This window comes from Sparus aurata, chromosome 17, assembly GCF_900880675.1.
Source record: "Sparus aurata chromosome 17, fSpaAur1.1, whole genome shotgun sequence".
NCBI lineage: Eukaryota > Metazoa > Chordata > Actinopteri > Spariformes > Sparidae > Sparus > Sparus aurata.
In genome coordinates this window covers 34,595,799-34,622,620 of record NC_044203.1, presented here as the reverse complement: position 1 = coordinate 34,622,620, position 26,822 = coordinate 34,595,799, and the positions used below count along the sequence as shown (strand labels likewise).

Here is a 26,822-nt window from a genome sequence, read left to right as displayed (position 1 = left end):
TAGGAGTTCTGATAGAGGCCTTGCTTTTGCCATAGATTTGAGAATACCAGAAAAGTGGCCTCTTCTGGATCGGATGCTGGCATTGAGGTCTGTTTCAATAAAGATTGCTCTATCATTCCACCCAGCCTTGCCTCCGCAGAATTCTTTTATCAACATACTACTCGCCGACACATTTGATAAAGAGAGCCCAGAAACCACACCGTTAATGCGATTTGGGTGGTAGAGGATCTGGTTTGGCTCGCTGTTGCCGTCTTTTGATTTTTTTATTCACTCGCACATACCTTGAAAGGCTTGCCAAGTGCTTTAGTTCAATGTGCTGTTTCAGGTTTGCTTTTGATATTGTATTGTACGGAGTTGCTTCTTGAAACCTGGCGGGCAAAAGTTTACACAAAAAGGTCAGATTGTTCCCACCTGGATCATCACTCACCTTTTCATTAAATTGTTTTAAGCAATCATACGAAGAATATAAATTCCACCGTATAAATGGTGGAGGCAGTCTGAGTTAGTGCTGCTGCCTTCATTTGTTTTTGCCTCCATGCTTCGCATGTTGATGACGCATGCGGCAGTGCGACTCTGTGGTGGCTGGTGTTGCCAGATTGGGTGTTTTTTTTTAAGGCCTGTTTACGGTGTGTTTTAGCCGGGTTTTCGCCTGGAAGGCTCTATAGAAATCTGCCACAATCTTGAACAAAGTTAAACAGTGAGAGAGCGCCGCTCACAAATGCCAGAATGAACACGTTCACAATAACATTCATCAGGCAGAAATACAGTATGTTCAGTTCACATTTGCCCAAAATATGAACGAGTTCATGAACGATCGTTCACTGAGCGCGTTTAGGCACAACACTGTGTATAGCAATTTTGTCAGTGCCATTAAAGTATCAAATTTAAATACTCAGCCCTGTACAAGTCTCAAGCTACTTCCGTTGTTCAGCAGAATGCTGCAAAACTGTTTACTATGAGGCTCCAGAAATATTTTGAGGACTAAGAAACTTCTACTCACTTTCCACCTGCATTGGGTTGAGTAAATAATGACTGAATTTTACTTTTACGGGCGAATTTATTGTAAATTTTTTATCAGTTATTAAATGTATTTTTGATTCACTAGGTTGTTTAAGAAAACTTTGAAGTAAGTGAAATTTGCACTGAGAAGCAGTGTTTATCACTGTAGTCAGGTCAGAGGTTAAGAGACTTTCAAGGGGTGTTAACTTGAGTTGTTTGTATTAATGTGAAAGATTGATATGTGAGAATGTATATGGTGTACATGATCTTTATTTTATTTTACATCAATAATTTCATTTGATCTAGTTTTTACTTGTATCTATGACTCGAGCAAAGAAGAAGCCTTTGCAGCTGATCATGTGCAACGTACCACTCTTGTAGAATTTAAATCCATTTCGCGAGGAGTCCACTGCCACTGAAATGGGTCCGATGGCGGCGAGTGCATGCTTCAGAGCCTGCTCGTCGCCCTGAGGCAGCCAGTTGTAACCGGAGCAGGTTGCGGTACGGTAGCGGGAGTTGTAGCTGCATTTTGATTCCTGCAGTAAGAAGACACACTGGGGTTAAAGTTGAAGATTTACACTGGACCTGTTTTTAAATATATCTGATGGTACTCAAAAAAAGCACACAGTTATTAAATGTGTCTTGTGAACTGATATGATATGAAGTTGGCTCGAGGCACAACTTTAACAACCAACTTGGGTGATTATGTCCATGTATTAAAAATGTTATGTAATTATTAATTTTCTCGGCTGCTCTTGATACTTTTACATGTGAAAGTGAAAGGGTCAGACTTAACTTCTTGTACACCCACATCGTTGTCTCATACAGGGATTTCTTAACTGTAAACCTGAGATTGCTCTGAATTTCCCATATACACCATGTTCCCACTTACAAAAAACACCATGTTTCAATTTCTTGTAAACTGGATTATGACAACAACATAGTAATATTCAGCACTTCCTGTTTTATTTTTGGGTTAAAGCCCTGCAGAGAGAACAACAATCTTCCTCCTTTAACCCCTTAAGGAACACCGTTCCAGCATAGGAACACCTTTCACTAAACGAACACCCTTCGTAAAAACTAATAGTTTTTTGCTAAAAGATTTAAGCATCAGATCTTAACAGTATATACTCACTGTTGGAAAGCTGAGACTGTCATGATTATTTTAAGCCCAAAAAAGTTATTTCCAGACCATGTCATAGCCTTCTAAACTCACCATGACACAACATTAGAAAGAGCCCTCTACCGCAAGAAGCAAGGATGCCTACATACCTTCGGAGTGTTCCCTTTTTCCACAGCTACAACGTCATGCCACAAATTTTTTTTTCATAGTTCGCCAAAGAGTCCATAGAATGGGAATATCCATGTCATTTTACCCAAAACTAACTACAAGTGTCGAACCAGCAAGAAACCCCAGGGTCTTAGCTTTCATTTGAGACCAAGATTATGTTTCTAGGTAAAGGGATATTCAAGTTATAAGCCTTTGAATCTCAGTAGGCGCTCTTGGAAAAAAAGGACCCAAGCAAAACGCACAGACATGCCTGTACAAGTCTCAAGCTACAGACATGCCTTTAGAAAAAAATTTGTGAAAAATAAATTTTTTAGTCTTTTGACTCCAACTTTGAGTGTAGCAAGCTGAGACCTGGGGCTATGGCCTAATTGTGTCTGCTGTGTCCATAGACATACCTGAACCCTTATATCTTTGTCAGTTTATTGACATTTGAATTGGACGGAAACCAAAACCTGTGTTCCAACCTCTGTAACTCTGTGTCAGTATGTCATAGAATCACACTTACACTTGTAAAAAACTTGAGGGTGTTACCTTTCCAATGGTACCAAGCACATCCCTGAGTCTCAAACTATGTGGGAGCTGTCATGCTTTTAATTTCGGTATGTCGTTTTGGAAAAAGAACCTTAAAATGGGGGCATTCATTAAGAGGTTAAAGTTGAATAACCAAGCAGCCCCTCCAGTGTCGCTGCTAGCTTTTTTGCTGCCCTAAGCATAATTACTTTATAATGTCCCCCTCCGAGAAAAAAAACATTTGTTTTTGCCAGTTTAACTTTTTATTACAAAACATATAACTCAATACCAGTAACACAGTATCAGCATCACAAAGTAACACCTAAGAACAATAAAACGAAAAAGTAAAATCTACTTTGTAAACACAGTACACAGAACAGGTCACGCAGGTCTCTACATTGTCACCTGCTGATGGACTTGATGACATGACTTGTGCTTTCAGAGGTGGTGGTTCTCTGCTGTGTATCTGTCCCTAAACTGCTGGCTGAGGGTGGTTGGTACTGTTGTGGAGTCTACAGACCTGCTGGCCCCCACCCGGCCAGCAGGTCTGTTGAAGTGTGCCTGAACTGTTTGTAGATGGTTGCTCGTCGTCTGTAACTTCCTCTTGGCCACCTGCTCGTCCTTGTACTATCTCAGCATTGACCCTGCATTAAATTAGAAATACCAAGAAAAAGGATCAGTATAGAAAGAGACTAAATATTCAAACAAAGAATCTTATACCGAAAATAATTATAAAAATTCAAAACTGAAAGCATGCAGCCAAGGAGCTATTATTACTTATTCATCAGCTATTTGATAAATCTGATCTAATCTAATATAAAAGCATAATAGAATTAGTTGCAATATTGCACACAATTCAATGATAATGTTTGCTTTATATCAATCAACTTTATATATTATATATTTTACCTACAGGAATAAAAGCAAAATGATACACCTTACACAAGACTACATTTCTGAGTCTTAAACATTATTTACCATTTAATTGAATACAATTTAAATATGGTAACAAGAGCATTTTGTCTACAACAAAATGTTTTTCTATTTCACCGGCAGATATCGTCTATGCCTTTGCATCCTGACATAAATGCATTCAAAACACCAGTTCATTTTGTCATGTAGCTTCTGTCACATTCAGATGTAGCTAAGCTAGCTGTAGCAGTAACACTAAAAGTCTGAGTTCTTCAGACTTCACATTATCAAGAGCCATTTTCTGTCCCAATGCACATCCGACACCTCACCTAATGTGTGTGAGAGACTGTAGCCTACATTCTGCTGAATTCTACTGAATGACAATCCTAAAGATGGTGGTGGGTTTATTATCCATTGCAAACCCAAAATATGCGTTCTCACATGACACTATGCTAGGTAAACTTTGCTAGATGCCTGGCTAAAGACTATTAATCGCACGCTACACGGTAATAAATGGTCTGAAGCAAGAGGAACTGTTAGCCTACCTTGTGCACTGACTGCTAACTTTTACTGAGAAAGTATTGACCACTGTCACGTCAAAATAAACCATAAACTACTGCTCAATATCTAAAGTAAAGTAACAGCTAGCTGGCGTCAGTTACTTATAAAATGCATATGTAATGTTAAACAGTAAAATCTCAAGTTATCACATATTTAAGTTTGCTAACACTGGCAATAACGTCAGCTAGTTCGAGGTGTATGCTGGGCTAACCATCACATTAGCAGCACATTTCCCGTATTTAAGAATGATTAAACATGGACTTACCTGCAAGTGATGCACGGGCATCATCTCGCAGTTTCTTCTTCTTTTTCTCTCTGCTCCTGACCCCTGCTGTCTTTCGAGGCCATTTCCAAAAAAGTTGACTTACTGTCAACCTTTGTCAGGGGCAATCCAACAGACCAATGTAACCGTAAAGTAGCATTACTTCATCTCGCGCTGCAGTTTCTAGCGCTGCAACTGCTGATTGTTTTCATTATAGTTTATTTTTAATTGGTCTATTCATTTTTTGGACTTTAAATGTCAGAAAATAGGGACAAATGTCCATCACAAGTTCCTCTCTCCCATGGTAATGTCTTCAAATGCGTTGTTTTGTGTCTAAAAGTTCAAAACACCAAAGGCTTCCTTGGGCTGCTACCCAGGGGAAATAAACATCCAAACTTTTTTTTTTTATATCAAGACCTGCAACTGTAATGTTTTCATGGTCAAAGTTTTGACAATTTAAAGGTAAGATGATTGGTTATTTGACTAGTTTAGCCTGTCACATACTGCATTGTCTCACACCACGCCATCCGCCACAGCTGCCACAAGGACATTTTCAACCTTTGGAACCATTGGTGTGTACACTACAATATTATTGATATGTGTTTAACTCCTTCAAGTGCTGATTGCATTCCGGCGCCGCGCCGGGTTTGCCCACATACAGTTCTCTGGATCTAACAGAGGCACAACTTTCACTCAGTCACACTAACGATAGGTCTACTAGCCAATCAGAAATATGGTGGGGGCGAGCCTTGGCCAAACAGATCCAGAAAGCAGTCGCTCCACGTGCTGTTGAATGGCAAACTCAGGCCAGAGTGCTGCCAACTCTGTTATCATCTGTGAGTAACAGCAACTTCTAATGACATCCTGACAGAGACTATATTTGGGAACCTGACCTTTTGTTATAGTTTTTAATGACTTCCCACATTTGTCTGCCCGTCTATAACCAGGAAGCGATCAGATTTGTTTCCCACATGCCCTAACCACACACTCAAGAATCCAAGTTGAATGGATTTAGCCTTCCCCTCCCTTTGATGCATCTTTAAGCAGCAGTAGCAGGATTAAATCAGTGACTCACCTTTCCTAGGTAGGGGTATGAAGCGTCAGAGTCGATACCCTGGTTGAAGATGACATACTGGAAGGCATTCTGCATCCAGCCACCTTTGCAGCCAAGGTTGCCGTATTTAGACGAACAGTCCACCAGGTTCTGGGGGCTCAGGTTTACCAGCCTTCCTGTCTTCTGAGCTGTAGTGTTTCTCCTGATACAATGATGTCATCTGATATGTTGTGCACTCCAGGAATGGCTTGTAGTACTTGTCCAATGATGTGTTGATATATCTCGGGTGCAGATGAGATACCAAACATCAGTCTCTTGTAACGCCATAGCCCTGTGTGTGTTACAAAAGTGGTGAGCGACCTGGACTCTGGCTCCAGCTCTATCTGATGGTATCCCCACTTCAGATCAATTTTTGAAAATACTGTGGCTCCTGTCATGTCCTCCAGTATCTCATCTATGACGGGGATGGGGTGCCTTTCTCGCACTATGGCCTCATTCGCTCTGCGCATGTCCACACACAGTCTAGGCTCTTTCTTACCATGTACCACAACCAGAGGTGATACCCATGGTGTTGGTCCGTTTACCCTTTCAATGACATCAGCTTCCTCAAGTTGTTTCAATTTCTCCTCCACTTGTTTTCTCACGCTGAAAGGTATTCTGCGAACAGGCTGTGCAACTGGTCGTACGCTGTCATCCACATGCAGCTTCAGCTGAAAGTCTTTCAGCTTTCCTAAGCCCTGAAAACAGTCTTTATATTTGTCCTCTATGTCAGCTGCAAAAGCTGTCATATCTTGTGGCTGGACTGTGTTTACATGTTCAATAGGGCCGATGTGTAGAAGTCCCAATTTCTCAGCAGTGTGTCTTCCCAACACACAGATTTGTGCCTCTTTAATCACTTGGATTGTCGCTGTGACTGGTTCTGATGTTTCATTAGCTTTGAATCCAGCAGTGAAAACACCTTTTACACAGAGTGGTGTTGTAGAGCCGAATGGATAGACTCTCTTCACTGGACGCCGTAGCTTGATGTGACCTTTTGACTTCAATTGCTCAAACTTGGATTCTGTCACAATATTACATGAAGCCCCTGAATCTATCAGCATGTCTACTGGTTGGTCATTTATTAATATGGACAGTGTTCCCTCAGCAGCACACTTATTTACTGTAAACACATAGTCATCTTCACTGTCGCTGGGTCCTTGGTGTGTTACTGTGGTTGTGACTCTGTTTACTTTATGTGTTTTCTTTGTCTTACACATCTTTGCGAAATGTCCTTCTTTCCCACAGTTATTGCACTTTTTGTTCTTTGTCACTGTGCACTCACGGCTCATGTGTCCTGTACGCCCACACCTGTAACACTTGATGCCGTGCTCATCACGTGGTGACTGACTTTGGCTTTTGGAGAATCTGGATCTTACAGATGTATCTCTACTTTTGTCACATTTCTTTTCCACAGCATTAACTGTTAATTTTTCCATCCTTTCAGCTTGATAATCTGCTGTCTCCATCACTCTTGCAATTTCTTGGAGCTCTGGGAGTTTTAAATCTTTCTGTCGCAGCAAGCGTCTGCGCAGTGTGTTTGACGAGCATTTATCAATCACTTGATCACGTATGAAATCATCTCTGTTGTTCCCAAACTCACATGTAGCTGCAAGCTTCTTTAATCTACGCACAAAACTGTCAATGGACTCTCCTTGTGTTTGCTCTGCTTGTCTGAACACGTGTCTTTCATAGGGGATATTTTTCTGCGGTGTAAAATAGGCATTCAGCTTGTTTACTGCACCGTCATAGCCACCGTCGCCTGCAGTTTCATCCATAGTGAAGAAGATGTCTTGGACTTCAGCTCCTGCTAAATGTAGCAACAAAGCCCTTTTCCGTGCATCGTCGCGGATTCCCGACGCCACTAAATAGAGTTTAAAACTATTTAGCCACTTTTGCCAGCGGACGCCAACATTAGCTGAATCGCTCAACACATCAAAGGGAGTTACCGTCGGTAGCGCCATGTTCACGGTCCGTTCACTTTTCTTCTTCCTCCTCGTCAGATTCAACTTTCTTTTCAACTGGTTCTGCTTTCTCCGCGTACCATTTTAGATCCTCGTCGCCATTTGTAGTGTTTCTCAACTTCTTAAAGGCATTAATACTCATACTCCGCTTGGGCAGTCATCACCATGCTCTTTATTTACTTCTCTCCCGTTCCCAGTATACATCACGTACTCTGACGTCATTACGTTTACACAACGTGAATTGCCAGACACTACATGAGCCAACTGGCCTTCCAAAGCTCCAACAGCACTGAAAGCCCAGCAGGAACCGCAGTCACCCTGGATACAAAACGAGTGGAGTTAAACAAAGCAAAAAAAACAAGATGCATTAGCTTCAAATTTAAATGACACACTTCACATTTCCATGTTTGGCAGCACAACATGAGTTTGTAAAGACGGAGCAGTTGGAGTTGAAGTGATCAAAGAAGTCTACTGACTGACTCTATTGTTCATCAAATACAGTTAACATGTTGCACAGAACAGAAGGAAGTCCAAAATCTATACTTGCGTGTATTGATTTGCGTGTACTGATTACTGACTACTCCTTTAAAAAGTAACTTAGTTACTCTACTGATTACTTGTTTTTAAAAGTAACTAAGTTAAATCACAAGTTACTTTATTAGTTACATTCAGCAGGTAACGCGCATTTTTCTCTTCCCTCCATTGTTTGTGTTTGTGTCGCTGCATGGTGTAACACATGAGTAGTCCTCGTGCTGAAAAACGTGATTTGTTGTGTACGTCAGTGGTACCCAACCTTTTTTGCACCACAGACTGCTTTCATGTACAACAAATTTTGGCAGATTTTTGCGCATGTGATTCCGCAATGATAAAATTATAGCAGTTGTCCACTCACGGTCCCCACAGCTGCAGTTCAGTCACTTTAACAGCCAACTTCAATACATTTGTCTTCTTCCGTCTCATCTTTGGGCCATTTCCTTTTTTCTTTGCAAAGTAGCTCTCCAAAGACGTTTGTTTTCCACTAATCTCAGCTAGCTTGATTTTTTTAGGGTACACCGGTCCGTGACTGAAACAGGTACGTGTCAAGCGCGCCAAGAGGAGCAGACGGATGTTGTTAAAAGAGAATTCGTTTTTCAAAATGAAACAACTTTCCGAGTATGATCGTCAATATAACGGAAATAAAATAACGTATTTATTCTTTCTTGGCGGCCCGGTACCAAACTACCCACGGACCGGTACCGGTCCATACCCGGTGGTTGTGGACCACTGGTGCACGTGACATCACTCCTGGAGACGCAAGAAGAAAGCAAAAATATATATATTTTAGTGAGGAAAATGACGAAAATAAAAGTAACGCACAGTGACTTGAATAAGTAACTTTAATCTGGTAACTGCTTTGGAAATATTAACGCGTTAGATTACTAGTTACTGGAAAAAGTGGTCAGATTACAGACTGGCATCACTGCTCATCAGCACAGCACAGGTTTCTGATAAATGTCTTTTTTTTTTTTACTCTGGAAGCAATTTGCCTTGAGATTTTTTTTTCATTCCTGTGCATTGTAAAAATTTGAAATTCTACACTTCTCATTTATTTTTTCACAAGACATTAAGATTTCTCATTAGTCATCATGTCTTCAACTTCGTACCACTGACATTTGTCTGTAACTTCAAGAAATGAAGCTGTGAGAACAGAGAATTATGTGATAAATGATCTTTGTCATAGAAATAATATTTATATAAGAGTAGCTGCATAGTTCTTTATAATAACTTAATTAATATTATTGTAATATGTAATATTATTTCTTCAGGACTAGGCTTTGAAAGCTAACAAAACATCAGAGAAAATATGAAGATTTACAGACAAACACATACAACATCTAGTGAGTGAATCTAGTCAAGTGAAAAGGTGCATTAAAACCGGTGCAATTAAAGCTCAGAGTAAAAAGATAAAATATATAATATTTCTTGAAATAGAAACTCCATAACTGAAAATCCAGATTATTTTTTAAATTCATAAAAGAAATTGAAAAAAAAAAAAAAAAAAAAAAAGCTTAGGGAACTGTTTAAAAAGATATTTACTCTTCTGCTTTCTGGAGCTAACATGTGTCGGGCAGTAATCTCACTCAAAGTGTGGAAGGGACAAAAGATTTGGTGGTTTTGGCGACAACATACAAGAATCGTTTGGACGAATGAGGAACAGGAGGTAAACGAGACTCAAGGGATGATGACACTGTTGACTGCGTCACTGAGACACTGCATGTTTATGCTCTCACCAACACCACCGATTAATCCTGCTGACTTGTGAGTTACTGATTGGAAACATTGAGTATACATCTATTCATTTTTTTACCTGATTCTTGACTTCGGTGACGTAGCCCTTCTTTCTCCAGTCAATGGTGTTTGGTACAGGAGGGCTTGATGTCCCATTGAAAGGAGATGGTGCCCTGTGGATGTCAGTGGGAGGAGTGAATGTGGCGTAGGACTGCAGAAACTCCTCTGGTGTCTATAAAAAGCAGATACCACTTAATGAAATGAGCAGCACTCAGTGGACTATATTTACTCAGCAGGGTTGTAAATAAAGCTTTAAAGGTCTTGTGAAAGGGTGAAGAGTCTGTTTTGCCTATTCGACTGAATCATCTACTGACTACAGAATAACTTCCATCACTAATCAATCTGCCTGTTATCTTCTTGATAAATAAAACCAATGCCTGGCATGCAAGCCCCTGCTCACGTCCTTGGTCAGAGGGTTTGGCTCTCCATCAAGGATCTCCCCCTCCAAACTAACTTTTGTAAGTTGGCATAGGTCGTTTTGAGATTGTCAGCATGATTAACCCTGCGGAGGCCCGGTTCAAACTCCCTCCAGCACTCAAGGTGCACCCTCCTCCTGTTGCTTCTTAAGCCTTTGTCTTCCAGCCCATTGAGCCCTCCAGCTTAACCCCCTCTGCCCCCTGGCTTGTGGCCATCCAGTCTACACTATTCGTCGCCAGGGCAGGGGTTTCCAGAACCTGTTGGACTGGGGCAGTTGTGGTCCAGAAGAGCGCTCAAGAGCTCATCTGTTATTTTGGACATCCTGCTCAGCGACTTCTACTTTGAGTTTCCCGATAAATCGGGAAGGGTGCCCTTAGGTGCCCATTAGGTCGGGGACACTGTCACGGTCCTACTGTGGCAGTCAGGGTTTTTGTTGTTTTTCTGTTTTTCCCCATGTCTGCCTTCCTTCCTCCCTTCTCCCTCACCTGCTCCTTTCCCTGTGTGTGTCCGTATCTTTGGGCGTGGCAGCAGTAGCAGAGAGGTGCACCTGCAAGTCATCTACTCATCATCCTCTGCTATTTAATCCTGGCCTCATCTCTACTGTTCCGCCACGTATGGTGATTATATCAGCAGTGCAAGCTATTGTCTTCAGCTTCTTTCTAGCATCAAGATATACATCTTCTATATAGCTCATTTTGTTTTTCCCAGTATGAGTTTTTGTCTCATGTTTGTACTTTGTTTGCTTTGTGTCAGGCCCGGTTCTAGACTGCCTTGATTGGGGGGGCAGTAAGAAATTTTGATGGGTCACCAACTGCTACTGTTTTGAGTGCCATAGGGATGACGTTTTTTTGTATGTCTACTAGTCTATGATGCCAACCCAGACGTAAGCATGGCAGATTCGCCGTGGTTCCATCGGCAAAGCTCTAATGGGAATTATTTTCCTGGATTGACGAAGAAAACAAATTCTGTGGCCAACAAATTATTGATGTCAGTCTATACATATTTTCTATTTAAATTTGAAGCTACAATGTAATGGCATTTTACATTTTAAGCCCACCTTCACCTCCCCGATGTAGGACAACTTTATCAGCGCCAATTATAATTAGATATCTAATATTAAATGGAATCTAAACCTAAATATTGCGCAACTGGCAGATAAAACTTTTGACACACGGAAAGAACACACACTTTTGAGCCCCAGTGATGCTATAAACAACTGCACCAAAACATGGACATATCAATGCACAACCCCAATGCATAAAAAAAAAAAAACCTAAATCATCAGAGCCAGCCGTTCCATAATAAAAATGTCTTGCCATCATTTGTTATCCATGTTTATGTCTTCTAGATGAAGCTGCACTTGATTTTAAAAACAAATCAGTCGGTTTGCAGCATTTTTCACCGTCAGCCTACAGTGCTCTCAGATTTCTCTCTCTCTCTTTTCTCCACTCACCCCTTGTGTCGCTTGATGCCTCGATTCTTTTTTTTGCTAGCTTAATCTCAGTCAGCTTCCAATTTTCAATCTCCAACTTCCAACAACCACGCAAACGCGGCCCACTCGATTCAGTCTTGAAATTCCCAGAAGGCATTGCTTCATTTTTAACTTTTGCAAACAAATAATCAAATAAAAAAATGGAGGTAGATTTGTATTTATTTCAACCCTTTTACATTTTTGAACATATGAATAAGAAATTTGCTACAAAAGAATGCAGACTGATGTAAAAGTTCGTGACTGTAGAGGGTAACCATGACTGTGATATAGAGACTTGTATGTGGTATATAAATTGTGATCAGATTGTTGATATAGAAGATGTGAAGGCATTGGAGAAACTAAATTGTCATTTAGACTTTGGATAATGCTAAACAGAAAGCAGAGTGATTGGTTAGCTGCTCATAAGGGCTTGTGGTTCTTCTAGCTTCTGCACATGTTTAATATTGTCAGCCTGCCACATCCAAATTTCCCAAATTCATTGTGGTAGATATGAAGGGAGGTTGGGAAATTTGGTGGTGGGGCAAAATGTAAGTTTCTTTATAATCTGTGACAAAGCAATTTTGTAAACGGCGCTATAAAAATAAATAAATAAATCTTGTCTGATTGATTGATGCTATATTATTGTGCACCACTTTCTCGCGCTTTGGAAAGTCGTGTGTGCCTGCCTGGGTTCCCTGTTTCTCCCTGCCAGATGCCAGCAGCCTCAGAGTAGCCGCTGTCGGAGGCTCTGGCCCCAGGAAGTAACATTAAACAGTGGCCGGCGGCGTTAACCTGAATTTACAGGTTATGGAGTCCCCTCTCACTAACGTGTGTTGTTTAATCATGTCGGCGGGGGTGGGTGAGGCTCGTGGGCCAACAGGACTAACAGCGGGGCTGGCAAGGGTTGAAAGTTGAAATCCGCTTCACAACCGGTACATAGCCTGCCCATGTGACGCTTCCCATGCCACGGGACAGAGACAAACTCGGCAGTTGATGGGACTAGGCTACTACTAGCAGTTGCTAGCCGACATGCTAACAACTGACAAGCCTGGAGTGTCCGTAGTATCTAATGTGATGCTAACTGAGAGAAGCTGCTAATGACTGTATGCACGGTACAAGAGAGAAAGAGACACCGGCTCTGTTGGCAGAAGAGCCGTGGACTGTGATTACTCTGAGCAGCATTTATGGAAATACGTTACAATATTATATATTTGAATATCCTTTTTTTTTTTTTTTCGGAATGAAGCGGGGTCGGTTTGGTGGGGCAGCCGAAGCATTTGGGTGGCATTGCCCCCCCGTGCCCATGCCTAGAACCGGGCCCGCTTTGTGTGCAGAACCTCCAGCGCCTCTCTGCTTTACTTTCTGCTCCATTGGTGTACCTGAGTTCCTCCCATTCTGTCCCCGGACAACTCTGCCTGTCTGCCGAACTGCCCAACTCATCTGCTATTTCCCTCCATGAACTCTGTTGCAAAATGAATTCCTTTACTCCCTGAAGCCTCTGATCTCTGCATTTGGGTCGAGAGAAAAAAAACCAACATAACTCTTTGGAACGGCCATTATCAACTTTTATTCCTTTTACATAGTCTTTTCGAAGTGCTTTTAATCCTCTACTGTCGTTTTTTTTTTTTCTAAATATAACTATCACCTAAATGAGAATATTCAGAAGCTCAACCTTTTTAACTTTGGACCAAAGTTTTGTAGCTCCTCGCAAAAGGCTATATGAATGCTATTTTTAAAAAGACCATTGGAAACGTATTTATTCAACATCACATTTAACTAACTGGCATTCTTCTGTTATTATTAACACAGACTTTATATTCTAGTGCAGTGGTCCCAACCTTTTTTGCACCACGGACCGCTTTCATGTACGACAAATTTTGGCAGACTGGGGGGGGGGAGCGTCTGATTCCGCGATAATAAAATTATAGCAGTTGTCCACTCACCGTCCCCGCAACTGCAGTTCAGCCACTTTAACAGCCAACTTCAATACATTTGTCCATCACCCTCTTCTTCCGTCTCATCTTTGGGCCATTTCCTTTTTTCTTTGCAAAGTAGCTCTCCGAAGACGTTTGTTTTCCACTAATCTCAGCTAGCTTGATTTTTTTAGGGTACACCGATCCGTGACTGAAACAAGTACGTGTCAAGCGCCCCAAGAGGAAGAGACGGATGTTGTTAAAAGAGAATCCGTTTTTCAAAATAAAACAACTTTCCGAGTATGATCGTCAATATAACGGAAATAAAATAACGTATTTATTCTTTCTCTGCGGCCTGGAACCAAACTACCCACAGACCGGTACCGGTCCGCGGCCCGGTGGTTGGGGACCACTGTTCTAGTGAATATTGTATTGTCAGCTACATCCTTTACATTAATCTTTAACCTTTTTAATGTATTTCATTATGATTAGCTGTTGAGCTTCAAAATTTAAACTAGTCATGATGGATCTAATCCGTATCCATTTGACTTTCGGCTGTCAGTCAATTCCTGGTGATTAGTGAATAAAAGAGATAATCATGAATCAATAAAAACTTTTTTCCCCCTTCAGTTTAAACCAGTGAACGAGTGTCTCACCAGGTCTCCCATGTGGTTCATGCCCAGTTCGTACGTGTGAAGTCCCATTGAAGCCTCCAGGTTGTGTTTGGTAATGAGCATCAGATTCTCCTCCCACAATTCCCTGCGGCTCGCTTCCTCCACCTCCAAGACGTACAGAAAGAGACCGCATGAGGCCAAATACTGTACAAGTTAATGATACATATTACATGTGGATTTTATGGCCAACAAACAGAAAACTCCTACATATTTACATCCACTTATTTTTATCACATACCTCATTTTGGTACGTCTTCTCGTGAGTCTTCTTCCACAGATCCCACTGGAAGTCCAGCTTGCTGTCAAGCATGGCTGCTGCCCCGAGACACAGAGAGAAGAGCAGGACGCTTCCCAATATCAGGCCTGTAGACACACACAGACACACAGGAAGCACATGAGATGAAATATTTGATGAGCCGGCTGTCATGACTTTTCTTAGCTACAGTTGCAAGGCATTTCTTTTTGAATTTTTCCATTTCCTGACACTCTATACTTCCATTACTACATTTAGGAGGTTAATATACTTTTTTACTCTTTTTTAAACTATTACTGTGGGTAATTTTTTATTTTTATCAAAGTTATATTTTTACGCGATATCGTTACTTTTACTCGAGTATGACTTTGGTTACTTTTCCCAATGACCACTTTTTCGTCCCAAATGATCGCATTTTCCACTGCCTGAACATACCCCAAAACTCACCAAAATTGGAATATACATCACACCTGCCGAAAAATGTCAGAATCTATTGTCGTCCTCAATTTCCACCACTAGGTGGCGCTATAATCAAGGAAAGTGCATTTTGCCTAATAACTCACGTATACTTTGTTGCACATTCAAAAACCTTCAATGAATTGTGCTGAATCTTGTGATATAGGGCAGGCCCATTTCCGCCTACCGTTTGTATTCGCAAATTTGCGAAATTTTGCAAACCTACTTTTTCAAACCCCTCCCAGGCGATTTCACCGATTTGCATGGAAATTTGCACACACTATCTGTGGACTCTCCTGACACAAAGTTATTAAAAGAATTTTGATATTCCAAACAATACTCAAGTTATTAAATAACAACTTCCTGTACGTTTTGCTCAAAACACAAAGTATTGCATATCTCCACATTGGTCTGTCCCAATGACCTGAAACTCGGTTGACTACTTCCCCATGAGCCCCTGAGCCTCTGTGCAAAATGTTGCCGATGGCCACTAGGTGGCGCAATTTAAATTGAAGTATTTTATATCTCCACATCGGCTGGTCGGATTAACATGAAATTTGATAGAATCATTGACAATGATTCTACCAAGTGATGATACCAATGTCATACCAATGATTGACCAAGTGTTAACAGGGAATATATTGAGTATCCAGCCACATGTCAATGACCTTGATTTGTTACTTATATTTATAATACTCATTTTTATAAATAATAAGAACATGAAATAACTCAGGCCCATAATTAATGTTTTTAAAGGGTATACTGTGGCAGAAATAAAGCTGACTGTGCATCCTTTAAAACATCTTAGAGAATTAGCAAATTAAATATTAAAATAAACAATGACATTAATTAATTAAAAATAAAGTCTGGAGTTATAAGCACGTTATATTTGTCTTTTAAAGACCCCACCTGCAGCCTAAACAGAAAAAAACGCATTGAAGCATTAATAAAGATTCTGCTTCTTATAGATGTCTCGACTCATCAGAATATTTTATGACTAATATTGAATATTTACTGATGATGCTGAACTTGCCTTGATGTCTCGGTGTCATCGCTGCTTCTGCGTTGAACCCACCCTGATACTGTGTTCCTGCTTTATATTTAAGAAGGAAATGTCATGTGATCTTTTCTCTTCCTTTTTTGAAACTGAAATGTGCATCATGTCGCTAATGTTTCTACAATCACCTGCAGCAACTGCACCATATAAGGCTGTTCTATGAATCATAAGGAGGCAGAGGTTATTTATGTCTCTACTATAAAAGCCTCAGAACTGTTCCAGAGAATCATAACTAGTCTTCTGAGAATAAGGAGGGAGGTGTCTTGTCAGTTGTCTATGAAGATTTTACTTTTGTAAATTTACTGGCAGAAAGTTACTTTTCATACTTAAAAATGTAAAACGATTCTTTCTTAGCAAGGACAAGTCAGATAACATGAGTTAAGGACATGAACAATAACATGAATGAGATCAAATACGAAGATATGAAAAACTTTATAAATGAGAACGAGAACATGTATCAAAAGACTTTTTTCAAGTACTACTCCTATGGGTGACTTTCACTTTTACCAAAATTGTATTTTAATGATATCTTTACCTTTACTCAAGAGTGACATGTAGGTAGGGTTCACACCACTGACTAACAGACTTATTATTTGACATGCTTTAATATTTAATAAATGTTGTGATGTGAGATATTCTGTGTGTTGGGGGGAAAAATAAGTTAAAAACATTCCTCTATTGAGGAGAATGCATATGTTCAATAAATTTGAGGGCAAGCACCTTAATAAATGCAGTTATTTGGGGTGAAGAGGAGTATGATGGTGTTGTCAGGTCAGGAAGGTCATTAAAGTGTCCGGGGACCACGAGTGAAAAGTCTTGGAGTGAGTAGTTTCAGAGAATGTGGTTCTGGCCCAAAGTAGAGGTCAAGAGGTAGTTTGACCCATCATGAGGCTGGACAGGAGGCCAGTATGTCAACATGTTTCATGGCAGGCTGCCAGATGTTGTTGAGGTCTGTCGACCAACATGTTGGATGGAGTGAGAGTGATATAAGAGTGATATAAACTGTCAGTATTGTAAGTACATATATGTAAATGTGAACTCTCTGTATTATCTTTATGGCCCTGAACATACAAAGTATGTGTAAGATTATATTTATATTATTTGCATTTTACCACATGCTAACACTATACAATAACTCTACCTTGTCCATGCTGTGCGGCATGGTACATCAGATGACTTTTTGTTGACACATGATTAAGAACTTTTGATGACAGTAATTTGTCCGATAATCGAGGACTTAGCACACAACTTGAATACTCTCATTCATTTTTCAGATCCTTTTAAGGCACAGATCTCAGTAGAGCTGTAAGTCACTCCCCAGTCATCCTGACCCTGTATCACTGTAACATAGAGCACAAAAGAAAACACAATGAAACTGAGTAACTTCAGTTATCAATCAGTTAATAATACAAAGGTAATCAAACTACCGGTATGATGTGGGGAAAGGTAACATGGACATGCTTCAAAGTCCTTGATTATCAGATGAATTACTGTCATCAAATGTTCTTAATCATGCGTCGACCAAAAGTTGTTCACACAGAAAATTAATGAAAACATATTTCACAAACTTTTCTGAGATGTTGAAGAAAAGTTGTACAAAATACTCATGTTACTCCACCCACATGTTAACTTCCCATTAATAGCTGGGTTTCAGTCACGTGATTATGATGACGCAGGAAGGCGGCGCGATTTCAGAGAGTCCGTATTGGACAGATTTAGATCCCGTTTCAAGACATAGGTACAAGGAGTTAGTTAACAGGTGCTACAAGCCTTCGATTCCCTCCGTAATCATGGGGAATGTGAACTCGCTGCCAAACAAGATCGACGAGCTGTCCGCGCTGAACAACCAGCAGATCTACCTTGATAGCAGCTTGTTCATCTTTACGAAGACATGGCTAAACCACCTTGTACCGGATGCAACGGTGGACCTGCTGGGATTCACTGCCGTGAGATCCGACAGAGACACAAAAGCGAGCGGAAAAAGCAAAGGTGGGGGACTCATCATGTACGTCAACAACCGCTGGTGTAACCCAGGAAATATCTCCGTAAAGACAGTCTCATGTTGCCGGGACCTCGAGCTGCTAGCTGTTAGCCTGCGGCCATATTATCTGCCAAGGGAGTTTAGTTACGTGATCACCGTCTGTGTTTACATCCCTCCAAGTGTGGACACAGCCACTGCCTGTGAGAAGATCCATTCCGTCACAGCAAGGCTGCAGACACAGCACCCTGAGGCATTTATGATAATCTCTGGGGATTTTAATCATGCAACTTTGGATTCCACTTTGGCTGTTTTTCACCAGGTTTTCACTAGACTGTCCTACCAGAAACAACAGGACAATTGATCTCCTGTATGCTAATGTGAGGGAGAAGTGCCCTGAGAGACTGTTACAACACCACAGTCTGGTGTTGGTGGTCTGCTGATCAACCCACATGGTGAGGACATAGAGGAGATGACACATTGTCTGACGGACTACCTGAATTTATGCGCAGACGTGGTCTCCCCTGTCAAGACTGTACGTTGTTACCCTAATAACAAGCCATAGGTAACGCGGGAAGTCAAGGCTGTCCTCAATAAGAAGAAGGCTGCCTTCAGGAGCAGGGACAGAGAGGCCATGAAGGCAGCACAGCAGGAGGTGAAACACTGTGTGAGGGAAGCTAAGGACAGCTACAGGAGAAAGGTGGAGCAGAAGCTGAGGGAGAATAACATGAGGGAGGTCTGGGAAGGTGTGAGGACCATCACAGGTCACAGCACAAAGACCAGAGCTACGGGGGGACAACGGAGAGGGCGAATGAGCTGAATGACTTTTTCAACAGGTTTAACCAGCCCTTGTCCCCCCCACCCCCACCCTCACCGCAGCCATCTCTCCTTCTTCCCTCTACACACCTCCCCCCTGACACCACAACACCCCCCTCCAAGCCAGATGTTGGTGTGGAGGATGCCATCCTCTACATGCTACACCGAGTCTCCCCTTATCTCTGGATAAGGGGAGCGGCACAGTGAGGATTCTCTTCTTGGACTTCTCCAGTGCCTTTAATACCATCCAGCCCCCTATACTTCAGGACAAACTGAACAGGATGGGAGTGGACCCCTATCTGGTGGACTGGATCACAGACTACCTCACTGACAGGCCACAGCACATCAGGCTGAAGGACACCACGTCTGACACTGTGGTCAGCAGCACTGGAGCCCCCCATGGTACAGTGCTGGCCCCTCTTCTCTTCACCCTCTACACCTCGGACTTTTGTTACAACTCGGAGCTGTGTCACATACAGAAGTACGCCGACGACACAGCCATTGTTGGATATATCAGGGGTGACAGAGAGGAGGAGTATCGGAGTCTGGTGAGAGACTTCGCTCTCTGGTGTCACACCAACTGCCTACAGCTCAACATCTCTAAGACAAAGGAGCTGGTCATTGACTTTGGGAGGTCCAGACCAAGACCATGATCAGTCCTGCTAGATGGAGCTGAGGTGGAGGCTGTACAGTCATACAAATACCTCGGGCTGTGGCTGGATAATAAACTGGACTGGACAACACACAATAGCCACCCGTACAGGAAGGCACAAAGCCGGCTGTACTTCCTGAGGAGATTGCGGTCTTTCAACATCTGCAGCAAACTGCTGTGGATGTTTTACCAGACTGTTGTGACCAGCGTCCTCTTCTACACTGTGGTGTGCTGGGGGAGCAGCTTATCCAAGGAGGACACCTCCAGACTGGATAAGCTGATCAGGCGAGCCGGCTCTGTGGTCGGCATGAAGCTGGTACTGCTGGTGACGGTGGCAGAGAGGACATCACTGGACAAACTGCTGGACATTATTGACAATGCCAGCCACCCCCTGCACACCGTCATCAGCAACCAGAGGAGCCTGTTCAGTGGAAGGCTGCTCCTTCCCAAGTGTAGGACCAACAGACTCAAGAACTCCTTTGTCCCTCATGCCATCATACTTTACAACTCCTTACTCGGGGGGAGGAGGAAATAGGGTAAAGAGGACAGAAGGGAAGGACTGGTAGCACTGCGCAATTAATTAATTAATTAATTAATCCACTCATACATACCTGGACACTCTTCTTTGTGCAATAACTTGATCCACCCCTCAAGTGCAATAATTCAATGTCATTTAACCACTGTAAAAAACAATGCCATAGAGCCCAAATTGTATCCTATTTATCTGTACTTATCCCCTATACAGTTCTCTACAGTTACATTTATTTATCTTATTTGATTTTGTTTTATTATATATATAGCTAAGAGTTTATTGTTTACTGTTCATTCTAAGAGTTTTATTGTTTACTGTTTATTCTAAGAGTTTTATTGTTTATCTTATACTGTCTAAGAGTTTATTGTCTATTTATACTGTAATTTTATACCTCTCTTTTTTTCTACGTGTAAGCTGCTGGAAATTCAATTTCCTTGTGGGAGTCATCCCAAAAGGATCAATAAAGCTAAGTCTAAGTCTAAGTCTAACAGATATGTTAGACGTGACCCGTATCTCATGAAGATGAGTGAGTTTTCTGTAGAACTTGAAGATTTGCCGACAGTCAAGGCTGTTGACATTACCAACAATCTGGTCCTTCAGACATCTTACTACACCAGACAGCAAATGAAGGCCTATAAAAGTCTGGAGGCATACAAATTTTTTGTCAGCAGGAGGGTCCACAACCAAACGGCTCCACGATGATCATTGTTTGGTCTTCGCCAGGTTGAGTGTTTGTTCTTATATTGTTTTATGTGTTATGATGCTAGCAGTAGCGGCTATAATGTCAACAAACATGCAACGAAGTCCATATTAGATTACCGTTAACTTAATAATCATTACTAAGTAAATGAGCATTTAACGAAAACCTAATGCTACATAAACACAGCCACAAAAACCAAGTTAGCTAACTAACATAACTTACCTTCGACGAAGTGGCACGGCAGACACGGGCATTAGCAGACTCTGCTCCTCCAGACCGCAGACGCACGTTTAAAATCCATTTTTTTACGGCGTTGTTCTTTGAGCTTTTTACATTTCTCTTTATGAACAACAATCTTTGGTACTCTATAAAACCCATTTCGCTTTTCTCGGTTAAAACAATTGGAGCAGCCGTAAACTATACAAAACATGCATACACGTGCAGTGAAGTGAACAGGAATGTATTGAACCTGTGACCTTTAATGCAGTTTACTGACCAGGATAAGAGGAGAAATATTATTCATTAGCGTCTGTGCTGTTCTTGGTCAGTTCTCTCTGTTCACTCTGTGATCAGGATGCTGCTGAGGTAAGTGTGAAAATTTAAAAAAATAAAAGCAGAACACTGAGGTGTCAAACTGCTGTAATGATGTAATGATACTCTGTCTGCATATAGCATGGAAACATCACACTGAGGTCAGACAGCACTAACAGAACTATTAGGGAGTGGTGCAGATGTACGATCATATCCAATAAGTACAGTCAGTTTTGGGGGTTTTACTGTGAGAGCAATATCCCTCCAAAAAACTTCAATGTGATAAAAGAAGCTGCAGATAAAAACAAATCATCCTTCCCATGAGCTGGTGCTTCTTCAGCCAGGGTCGACTTTAGAACACATTAAACAGGATGAGAAGGGAAAAGTTCTAAAAACCCAAAATATTCTCAGTTTACCGCGTGTAAAAGTGCTGAGCTCACAGCTACTTCATGCAAAAGTCCAGAAACTATTTGTAAATCAAACACCATTTCATCATCTACTGCAGCTGCTCAGTGAACAACAGCAGCAGCTTGAGAAGGTGAAACAGGCAGGGCTGGAGAAAGTGCACAATCAGCAAAACACCTGACTGGGTAATAACGTTTCAAAAAGTTGTCAAAAGTTGATTTAAATTAGCTGCGCTTCAAGTACATTTCTCGCCTTTATGAACGACAATCTTTGGTACTCTATAAAACCCATTTCGCTTTTCTCGGTTAGAACAATTGGAGCAGCCGTAAACAACACAAAACATGGGCATTTTTTCAGATGGCAGATCCTCAGCTACTTCACTTCCTGCCCTCCATCTGAATTTCACACTCTCGCGAAGCAGCAATATGACATCATGTAAAACCAAGCACTAGGCACTTTCTAACTAATGCTTTAAATGGATAACACTTTTGTATGTTATTTCTGAATGACACCAGGATGAATACAAACAAAGGAAGAGTGGAAGATGTGAACATGCTTTCTACAATTAAACTCAGTGTGCACTGAGTCTGAAGGTGCAGTGAAGTGAACAGGAATGTATTGAACCTGTGACCTTTAATGCAGTTTACTGACCAGGATAAGAGGAGAAATATTATTCATTAGCGTCTGTGCTGTTCTTGGTCAGTTCTCTTTGTTCACTCTGTGAGTGACCTCAGCTGCTGAGGTAAGTGTGAAAATTTAAAAAAATAAAAGCAGAACACTGAGGGGTCAAACTGCTTTAAGCAGCTATGATGTAATGATACTCTGTCTGCATATAGCATGGGAACATCACACTGAGGTCAGACAGCACAAACAGAACTAGCAGGGAGTGGTGCAGATGTACGATCATATCCAATAAGTACTGTCAGCTTTGGGGGTTTTACTGTGAGAGCAATATCCCTCCAAAAAACTTCACTGTGATAAAAGAAGCTGCAGATAAAAACGAATCATCCTCCACATGAGCTGGTGCTTCTGCAGCCGGGGTCAACTTTAAAACACATTAAACAGGATGAGAAGGGAAAAGTTCTAAAAACCCAAAATATTCTCAGTTTACTGCGTGTAAAAGTGCTGAGCTCACAGCTACTTCATGCAAAAGTCCAGAAACTATCTCCATTGCGCTTTTTTCTCCAGTTCTGCAAGCTGCTCTACACTCCAGTGATGATGTCACGCCCTCTAACTCACGCAATACACACCCATTATAAAATCAGAAGACGGCCTTAAAATCCTTAAAACTAAAACTGTGATGATTTGAAAACCGTAAAAGATTTTTAAAAACTGAATACATGCTCAACAGTTCAAAGTCTTCTGACTCTTTAAAAGTTGGAATGGTGTCTCTAGCTCAAAGCATGAGGGACAAGGAGAGGTTGAAAGTGGATGAGTTTTGAAGAGGAATTGAAGATTTCCCCATTTACTTTCCATTCACAAATATTAGTTATAAAGTAGGTGAGTAGGTGATATAAAAAGTAATTGCCTGTGTTTGGGCAGAGAAAGGTGAATACGACCCTGTTTACACAAGGACGCTTGCGGGTAAAAACGACAAAATATTTTATCGGAAGTGCCTTTCGTTTCCACGGTGACGGCGTTTTGGGGGCTTGAAAACACAAAAATCTGAAACCACCCTCCAGAGTGGAAAAGTTGAATACGCTCCACCGCAGCGTTTCCGTGTACACTGGCAAAACGCAAAACTCTGCTCAGATCTGTTCACGTCGCGTAAATGGTAAATGGTCTGCATTTTTATAGCGCTTTTCCAGTCTACTGACAGCTCAAAGCGCTGTACAACACATGCCACATTCACCCATTCACACACACATTTATACACTGATGACGGAGGCTGCCATGCAAGGCGCCAACTGCTCATCAGGAGCAATTTGGGGTTCAGTATCTTGCTCAAGGACACTTCGACATGCAACTAGGGGGAGCTGGGATTCGAACTGGTGACCTACTCATCACTAGACGACCCGCTCTACCCACTGAGCCACAGCCGCCCCCAGTGCATGCATTTACGTCACATACATGCACCAGTACAGGGAAATAAACAAACATGTCGGATTATTTCCATGCATCGGACCTTCAAGCTGCTCTGGCAGCTCTAATAAACGTACAGGAGTCTTTCCACGAAATGTACAGGATATGTACAGATAGTATTACTGAACAGAGGAGGATCTGTAATTACCTCCATTAAATTTTGGATGCACCAATTCGTCGGAGCCGACCCAGGTGGCTTTGGACAAGACCTGGGAGATCAGCAACTGCATACCCAATCGAATTCCACACCCTTTTGCGTCACCGTATGCACGCAGATTTCCTCCCGAAAACGCTCTTCTAAACGCGGAATAAAAAGTGAAGAGTACCACTTTTGCATCTTCTGTTCAGACCGTCATTGTGTAAACGTAGCCTAAGTTATGGTTTTGGTTTGCAAAAATAATGTGGGTTGTGGTATTCCAAGTAGCTCTGCATCAAATAATTAGGCATCATTAAAGAATGTACCAGTGTAATGACTGGCATGGCATAATAGTGTAACAGCCTCTTCACATTTAAGGTTCTGCCAATTCATATTGGTAGCTGTGAGAATAAAACATTCATTGCACTGCTGGAAATTGTGTTTTGCAGGTATTAATATTAGTGTGCTACCCCACCACATTATGATTGGAAGACAGATCTCACAGTCAGGACTACTTGACTTAGACAGTAGTCACCAATGCCTAATATTTATGTACACTCTATATTATGTGAGTCCTAGGAAGAACTGAATGAGGTTGTATTGACTTGGAACAACCACACAGTCCGTCAAGTCCACAACTCACGATCACCCCATGGACGGCCCTCCATATTGCATGCTGTCCCTCACCTGTATGGAGAGGCCGAGATTGCTTGCACCATGTGGACCTGGTTATTAGTCTGAGTTTCAGTGGAGAGCTTCACTGTCCTACAATCCTCTGACTCAGGGGTGTTTTAATGAGGGGCCGAGGGCAAAAAACAAACACCTCATGTGTTTTTTACTTATCACATAAATAGAGCAGAATAAAAGTTGATTTATATCAGGTAGGCCGAATTGAACCTTGTAGCGGCCAAACTTCGTCCTGCAGTCCCCAGTTTGGTTTATCCTGCTTTAAATGCTGTTAAGGTGGCATTACCACCTACTCAAAACTCTGACCTAGTCTATCCTGACTTAATTAAAAACGCTGCATCAGTGTCTCACTGTGTGACATGTACACACTCCTCCTCCCAGCCTGCACTGCTCAAACCTCCTCAGAACAGTGACAATGATCGACCATCAAGAAATATCAAACAAAGTTGTCCAAGTCTGCCCCCGAGTGGACACACAGAGGAAGACACAAACTAAACTGCTTTTTGTTTTTCATCTCTCATTTCTCAGTATGATTTCCATTCATATTTACAGATTCCTTTGCAATGTACATATTTATTCTTATTTTATTCCTAACCAATAGTGTGCAACGTCTAAACTATGAACTATTGAGTTTTTCATGCATGTCTGTTTACTATTTATCTCCTTAAGTCTCAGTTTCTTCAGTTTCAGTTCCTGTGGCTCCTGTTCAGCTCGGCCAGGTCCCTCGAGGGCCAGTTGGCCAAGACGATGGGTCAGCTGAGGGACCTCAGTCCCCAGAAGCTAGTGGAATGCATCTCAGAGAACACTTTTTCGATTTATTATGAAAGAAAGAGAAACAAAACGTTGAAGATATTGGTTCTTCGAGCTCTTCGAGTGTGTTTTGGGGAAGCTCTGTAGAGAATCCACCGTCGCACTCCGGCAGCGACGGACCCCCTCATGGTCCTACGAAGGAGAGGAATGAAAAGAAGAAACAGGGAGAGAGAGAAATTGGGTGGGGGGGAGAGGTGCAGAATACGAGAGCGAAGACGAGGAGAGGGTCAGGTGGTTATTTATAGGAATATCGAAAGTTGGTGCTGTTGAGGTGTGGTCCTGCTCCTGAAACTTCGCCATATAAGCTTCAATTCAATATAATTGGCCCATTTAAAAATAGTACTAACCTTACCTTTGTGTACCTACTGTAGATTCTGAAGGATCACCCTTATGTACAAATCACTTTTCAACACAAAGTGAGGCCCTTGGTTAACTACCTAACAACATCGTTTGTCATTTTCAGGGGCCGCATACAGCCTCTGTCTTGATGTGGTCATTGGAAGGCTGCTGGTTAGCTGTAGTTAGCTTTTCTTGTTGCTACCGTAACTGTTATCTGAAAAAAAACGTTTTTTTCAACATTGATACCGGCATATAGGTGAGAGACGGGCAAGCCAAATGTGGTAAAAACACCTGAACATCATCATTTATAGGAACATTAATAATACTGCTAATTAACACAACCTGTACCTAATTTGCTTAAAACAATGCAAAAATGTGTCACTATTAGTATGAGCCAATTCATGACAAAATTCAGCTCATGACACTTTTACAAGTTGAGCTTGTCTACTCAAAACTCTTAAACCAAAAAAAGACAACAGGCAGATTGTGTTACCTTTAGACAGCCTGCCAGCTATTCTCCTTGTTTCAAGTTTTAAAGCCAAACTGGTTCCAGTTTATAATGCACTGCATGAGACTGATATTGATAATGACCCAAAAAACTCAGCAGTCTTAAAAAGAGAAATCTAAATGAGGACAACTTCCAGAAATCATCTGTTTACCGCAAGAGCTGCAGACGCAGACTGAAGTGGTCAATAGTTCCTCAATTGGGTGTCAGGGTCTCCAGTCACATGACAGAGAAAAAAAAATGAGGGTGACTTAGCAGAAACTCTCCCACTGTCTTAAAAAACATGCATCGTTTCCTCTTCAGTCATCTGTTGGTGCAAGAAGGAAGTAGAAGTGCTTGTTAATGATTAGATGATGCAGTCTTACTGTTATTCATTCACAGCCGCAGTACATTCTTACTGCACAAACATCATGTGGAATGTGCACGTGACAGTGAAATCACAAGGTTTGATGCACAGGGCTGCAAAAAATCATAATTTCCATTACTGATTT

At 41.6% G+C, this 26,822-nt stretch overlaps 1 protein-coding gene across 1 annotated transcript in view; it reads right to left on the bottom strand.

Annotated features, from left to right (window-relative positions):
* LOC115568066 (cathepsin S-like) overlaps window positions 1–26,508 on the bottom strand; it is a 31,036-nt gene extending 4,528 nt beyond the window's left edge. Inside the window, exons 1-7 of the mRNA XM_030395117.1 lie at window positions 26,320–26,508; window positions 14,631–14,755; window positions 14,375–14,497; window positions 9,937–10,089; window positions 7,852–7,907; window positions 5,611–5,779; window positions 1,370–1,535 (exon numbers count right to left, since the gene is read on the bottom strand). Of these exons, the coding sequence (XP_030250977.1) occupies window positions 1,370–1,535; window positions 5,611–5,779; window positions 7,852–7,907; window positions 9,937–10,089; window positions 14,375–14,497; window positions 14,631–14,702 (739 nt within the window). The 5' untranslated portion in view covers window positions 14,703–14,755; window positions 26,320–26,508. The remainder of the gene's footprint in view (window positions 1–1,369; window positions 1,536–5,610; window positions 5,780–7,851; window positions 7,908–9,936; window positions 10,090–14,374; window positions 14,498–14,630; window positions 14,756–26,319) is intronic.
* Between the last annotated feature and the right edge of the window lie 314 nt (window positions 26,509–26,822).